The sequence below is a fragment of the Trifolium pratense genome, linkage group LG2 (genome assembly GCF_020283565.1).
Source record: "Trifolium pratense cultivar HEN17-A07 linkage group LG2, ARS_RC_1.1, whole genome shotgun sequence".
NCBI lineage: Eukaryota > Viridiplantae > Streptophyta > Magnoliopsida > Fabales > Fabaceae > Trifolium > Trifolium pratense.
In genome coordinates, this window is record NC_060060.1 from 54,698,877 (window position 1) to 54,704,876 (window position 6,000).

The window sequence follows — 6,000 nt, forward strand, 5'->3', positions numbered from 1 at the left end:
TAGCTAGGCCTTTATAGGAGTTACTATTAGCACCCACCCTTTTACTGTTTAACCACCAGGCCATGTTTCAACTTTCAACTATGAGTCTCTGCAATAAATTGTGTCTTATTTTCATTATCAGTTATTTAAATAGATAAAAGATCCCCATAGGTTCAAAAAGTGAGTATTTTTTTCAAGAGATTTGGAGTGTGTTTTGATCTCATCTACCAAAAAATAAGAAACTGAATATGATAATGTTAGTTGTATATGTTTAATTTTAAAAGTGTTTATGAAATTTGAGAAACTAGAGGATATAAGGGATTGGACAAAAATTGAACTAAACCTCTTGATAACTTTTTGTCTCAAGTACAGGTTGTCTATAATACCAAAATATTATTTTTGTTAGAATATTTTCAAATATCTTGTGGGTTGCAATTATTCGTGGGTTTTAATTTTAATAAAAACGGATTGATGTTGTTGTGATTCATTTGATGATGTTTAAGTCTGACAATTGTGATCGATAAAAAATATCAAAGTGCTTCTGGGTTAATATATACTATTGTCTTTTCTTTTAATTCTTCAATTTATCTTTCTTCTAGCATTAATGAATGACAATTTTATAAATAAACTCATAATTTCTATTTTCTATACAATATTAATTAAATTTTTTAATGTGTGTAATATGGTGAAAATGAATTATAATTTGGTACATACAGAGGAATTAGTACAGTATATCAATGGTTTCCCGTATGGGAAAATTAATTGAGATACCTGCCCGATACTCTCACTACGTCTTCCATGATGTCCAAAACATCGCGCAAGGAGGCGTGTTTGCGGTTGAGCGAGAACCCATCGGCGAACCACGCATTAGAATTCATTATCTTACGATGATCCGTTGCTGGTTTATGCATTTTTATTATATCTAAATTTGTACATATTACCCTATTTTACTTAAATATTTTGCACCTAAACCCAAAGATATATCTCACTGTTTTCGCCTCATTTTGACAACGGTACAACTGTTTCTTTTGATTGCTGAGAACACACAACACAGAGTGACAGAGGGTTTACAAAGTAAAACAAAAGAACCTAGTACATGACAGAGGGTTTACAAAGTAAAACAAAAGAACCTAGTACATGTTTATTTTGACAGAAGAACTTACTACACTAAGTTAAAACTAGAAAATCTACATAACTGTGCTAAAACAAAAACTTTTTTTCCTTTTTTTTTATAATTTTCCCTATCATCTACATAATGGAACAGGCATTTGGATTTTCATCACTGAACATGGTGGTGATGCGCGGCTCTTCATATGTCGTAACAATTCCAGTAGTCTCCAATCTCCTCACATATCCAGGAGGAGCCTTCTTGTCATAAGAAGGAGCAGCATAAGGATGAGCCACCATGTTGTATGGCACATAAGGCCAAATCTCTGCTTTCTTCCCTGTTGACTTAGCCTTCTTTAGCACCTTATTTGCCTCCACATACCCCATTACTGTCACTTTTTGCTGTTTCCTGTTTATCTCCACTGATTTCACTCCTACACCACCATCAACATTTTTTTAACTTCATTAGCTTCATGTACTTGATGCTATGTCTATATATAATACAAACAAAACTATGAAGCACCGACACAGACACAAATATCAGTTAGGACACTAAGAAAATGGAATGATTAAATGCAACCACATGTGTAAGTGGTGTTGGTGTTGGGCACCAGGCACGTCATCAATATGAAGTGTCTGTGCTACATAGCAAGAGAGTTAAATAGCGGGAAAATGTGACTTACCATTTATTGAAGAAAGGGCTTTCTTGACTTTAAGCTCACAACCATCACAATCCATCCTCACCTTCAATTCTACAGTCTGCAATTGCTTCTTCTTCTTCTTGATCTTGTGTTGGTGGTGGTGGTCACTACCCATTAGATCAGATAAGTACTCTAGAGTTCCTCCAACTCCCATTTTTGTGTATATTTTGATTTCACAACCACAAATGGTTTATTCTAGAAATAAAAGTGAAAAATAGACAACTTGCAAATGTCAATGATGAAAAGAGGAGAAGCACATGCACAATTCAAGGTTTTTGAGTATGTTGGTTAGGGGGGTGATGGAATTTATATTGTGAACAAAAGGTGGGAACTATAAAAATAAGAAATTGCAAGGAACTTTCATGCAAAACATAAAAAAAGACTTAATTAGTAAAATAGTCCCTTAAAGACATTTTTTGTTTCACATTGATCCCTTAAAGAAAAAAAGGTCCGAATAGGTCCATTAAAGAAAAAAAAGGTTCGAATAGGTCCCTTAAAGACATTTTCGTTAATCAGTTTGGTCCTTTCCGTCCATTTTTTCGAGGACCAAACTGATTAACGGAGATGTCTTTAAGGGACCAAACTGATTAACAGAGATGTCTTTAAGGGACCTATTCAGACATTTTTTTCTTTAAGGGACATATTCGGTCCTTTTTATCTTTAAGGGGCCAATGTGAAACCAAAAATGTCTTTAAGGGATCATCTTACTAATTAAGCCTAAAAAAAAGATTCCTTGTTGCCTTATAATGATCTTTAAATAATGTTGCTATCTGAAAAACGACTTTCACTTCCCTTTGAGTTTTTTACTTAACACAAGCCAAGTTATAAAGTCCTTTTATCAGATTTCATAAAGATAAGTAGAAAGTGTTAGATAATATGTTAGTGATTTAATAATATAATGAGCTTTTGGTTGTAATTGGGCTTTGGGCATAATAGTAATTTAGTCTATTTATGTTTTCTATATATTCATAAGACAACTCATTGTATTCTAAGCTATTGTAATGTAATTCTATGAAACCCTAGTAGCCTCCATTGTTCATTCCTTTGATTTGTATCTCCGATTCTAACATGGTATCGAGAGCTTGTTTCGATCCTCCTTAGATTGTATGTTGTTATTCCGCTGCCGAATTCCTGATAGTTTGGGAATGTATTGCTTTGTCTTTTGTTGGAACGCAAGTTTGGTTTGGTGATGTTTCCTTTTTACGTTGTCTGGTTTTACCAATTTGCAATTCGGATAGTAAAGGTCGATTTGATTGAAGAAAGAGATTTGTTGATTTCTCTCGTTTTCGGAAAATCAGGTTGATTCAATTGCATTTCTTTTGCTGGATTGGCTCTTGCTCATTTTCCTTTGGCTTTGGTTTGTTTCTTCTTCCTATTTTTATTTGGTTAATTGTTTTTAGACGGTCAATGTTTAATATGATTGGTGGATAAACCTTTAAAGTTTGTTTGTGAATTTTGAGTCAATGGTGATTGGTGTTTTGTTAGAAGAAAAAAAAAAGGATTTAAAAAAAATTATGGAACTATGGGTAATATGGTTTCGTTTTTTACTTGGTGGTGTTGTTACTGTTTATGGTGAAACTAAGTTTGATACTTGGGTGTTATACTTCGCTTATGCTTGTTGCTTCAGAAGATACTCATTTATTTTGAATTCAATTTGGATTGGCTTGTTTCGATTGGTTTTGGTTTGTAGCTAGTTGTTGTGGTGTTTCTTTTGGATAATTTGGTTAGTTAAGATAGTGCTCGCAAGGTGTTTGTGAAAAGTTCTCATTGAAGAAAGATTTGAATTTTTGGCCACCACCCATCTCTCTTGATTGTTTATTCTATTTGATCGATTCTCTTGTGATGATTGTTCTGTTTGATTGATTCTCTCTATTGTTTCTTCTGTTTGATTGGTTCCCCCTCCCTATTGGTTTGATTGTTTCACTCTATTGGATTCTGATTGATTGCATTTCTCCCTCTATTGTTTCTTCTAATTGATTGCATTGCACTCCTCTGTCAATTCTTCTGTTTGATTGCTTCTCTCTGATGATTTCTTCTGTCTGGTCTTCTCATTGATGATGTTTTTGTCTGAATTATGTTTGATTGCTTCTCTCTGCTGATTTTCTTATGTCTGATTGCTTCTCCCTGTTGATTTCTTTTGTTTGATTGCCTCTCTTTTCTCTTCTGTCGGATTGCTCCCCTCCGTCTGTTCTTCTATTTTGGTTGCTTCTCTTTCTATTGACTGATTCTTCTGTTTGGTGGTTTGGTTCTTCTCTACGTTGGTTTGGATTGATTTGGTTTTGCTTGATTGGTTTGGATTGGTACAATTTGATTTGGTTTAGTTTGGACCGGATAAGTTTGGTTTGACTTGGTTTTGTTTGGACGTTTCTACTGGTGATGGTTCTTGGTGCATTTTCAATGATGTCAACTCACTTTGGTTGCTGCTCTCTGTTAGTTATTTTTAGTTATTTTGGTTTGATGTCTTGTTTGACAAACTCTCAATGCTTCATGTCAAGGCATTGCGAGTTTGCGGGGAGATGTTAGATAATATGTTAGTGATTTAATAATATAATGAGCTTTTGGTTGTAATTGGGCTTTGGGCATAATAGTAATTTAGTCTATTTATGTTTTCTATATATTCATAAGACAACTCATTGTATTCTAAGCTATTGTAATGTAATTCTATGAAACCCTAGTAGCCTCCATTGTTCATTCCTTTGATTTGTATCTCCGATTCTAACAGAAAGGTAGTGCCCCCACCTTTAAAAGTGAACAAGAGCCTTTTTTGGGCACTACGAAATTATTGGGTTTTAAGTTTTAGAAATTTTATACTTGAGGTTCAAGAAATAGTAAAATTTTATGGAACTGTTTCAATGTGGTGTATATTCAGTTGACATTTGATTACATTGTTTATTAGGGAATAAAAATTGGCATAACAAATGACAGCTAATGAGAACTCTCTGATTGAGGGTTTAATTAAAATTGAAGAATAATTATTAATAAATGAAAGTGAAAGCAGCTAACAACTCCTAAGTTTGAATGAATAACCATTAGTAGTAGGGGTGATCGTATCCGAACCAATTCAAAAGTAAAACCGCAAATCGAACCAAACCAAACCGAAAACCGCATTTGGTTTGGATGTATTTGGATGGCTTTCTTACTGAACCGCAAACCGCAAAACCGCAAACCGCAAAAACCGCGGATAACCGCAAAAACCGCATTAAGTTACTATTATATATTTATATTCCAATATCGTAAAAGAAAATATATTTATATTCCAATATACATGCCCAATTACCAAGTCAGTCGACCAAATTAATCGAACTTCAAGTTGTTTTTATTTTTTGTACTGAAATTTTATTTTGGTGTTGTAATGTTATTTTAAATAAACAAATTTTATCGGTACCGTGATGTTATTTTGAAAATTCAATTTTTTTATATATTTAAAATTGTAAGTTACTATAATGTTATTTTGGATAAATAATTTTTGTTGGTACTACAATGTTATTTTGGAACTTCAATTTTTTATTTTTTTTTATGCTTAAAATTGTTCGGTACAATCGTTATGTTTTAAACCGCACCAACCGAACCGATCCAAACCGCATTGGTTTGGTTTGGTTTGGTTTGGATGACTTTTTAAAAATCAACCGAACCAAACCGAACCGCATGCATTTTTATCTCGCGGTTAGGATGACTTTTATGCTCAAAACCGAACCAAACCGCACCGCGATCACCCCTAATTAGTAGATGGTAACAGAAATATTTAGAAATCAATGGGACAAAGGGTCATGCTTGATGATACTATTGCAACGGCTATGAATCTTTTTTCCCTAAGTTAAATTCACATGGAATTATGTACCCAAAAAAAACCACATGGAATTAAAGCTATTTACTTTATATACTTTAAACTCAAATGAAAGTTCTTGTGAGTATCAAATAGTCTATCAAGGAGTCTTTAACAAACCCTTGCTTAGCTATGAAGAAGTTGTATGTATCATAATTTTTGTGATGCATGGTAATTGTGGTTTATCAATCAATAACTTATAAACAAGAAAAATGCCTCATTAGTCATTTTCATGGACTACTTTACATTTCCTTTTTTGAAACCCTAATTTCTTTATATTTTTTCTTCTTTATTTTTAATGAGGACATGTGGAAAAGGGCTAATACAGTTATGATGTGTCATGATAAGTAAGCTCGATAAAAATAAATGTGTGTGATCGAAAAACACTTA

The 6,000-nt window shown here is 33.2% G+C and overlaps 1 protein-coding gene across 2 annotated transcripts; it reads right to left on the minus strand.

Annotated features, from left to right (window-relative positions):
- Nucleotides 1–947: 947 nt before the first annotated feature.
- LOC123908900 (heavy metal-associated isoprenylated plant protein 23-like) lies at nt 948–2,127 on the minus strand. 2 transcript variants are annotated; one of them, XR_006809780.1, is made up of 3 exons: nt 1,770–2,127; nt 1,110–1,520; nt 948–1,068 (listed from the first exon to the last, which is right to left on the minus strand). XR_006809780.1 is itself a non-coding variant. In XM_045959628.1 (2 exons), the coding sequence occupies exons 1-2, from the start codon at nt 1,939–1,941 to the stop codon at nt 1,228–1,230; spliced, it is 465 nt and encodes a 154-aa protein (XP_045815584.1). In that variant the 5' UTR covers nt 1,942–2,127; the 3' UTR covers nt 1,096–1,227. The 2 variants fall into 2 exon arrangements, 1 of the variants encoding a protein (XP_045815584.1); XM_045959628.1 differs by lacking the exon at nt 948–1,068 and having other exon boundaries at nt 1,096–1,520.
- Nucleotides 2,128–6,000: the final 3,873 nt, after the last annotated feature.

What these genes read in the sequence shown, in the direction of transcription:
- LOC123908900 (XM_045959628.1), bottom strand. Translation starts at nt 1,941, where the DNA reads ATGGGAGTTGGAGGAACTCTAGAGTACTTATCTGATCTAATGGGTAGT. An exon ending in AGCCCTTTCTTCAATAAATG is followed by an intron (nt 1,521 to 1,769) that starts GTAAGTCACATT and finishes ATGGTGGTGTAG; the next exon opens with GAGTGAAATCAGTGGAGATA.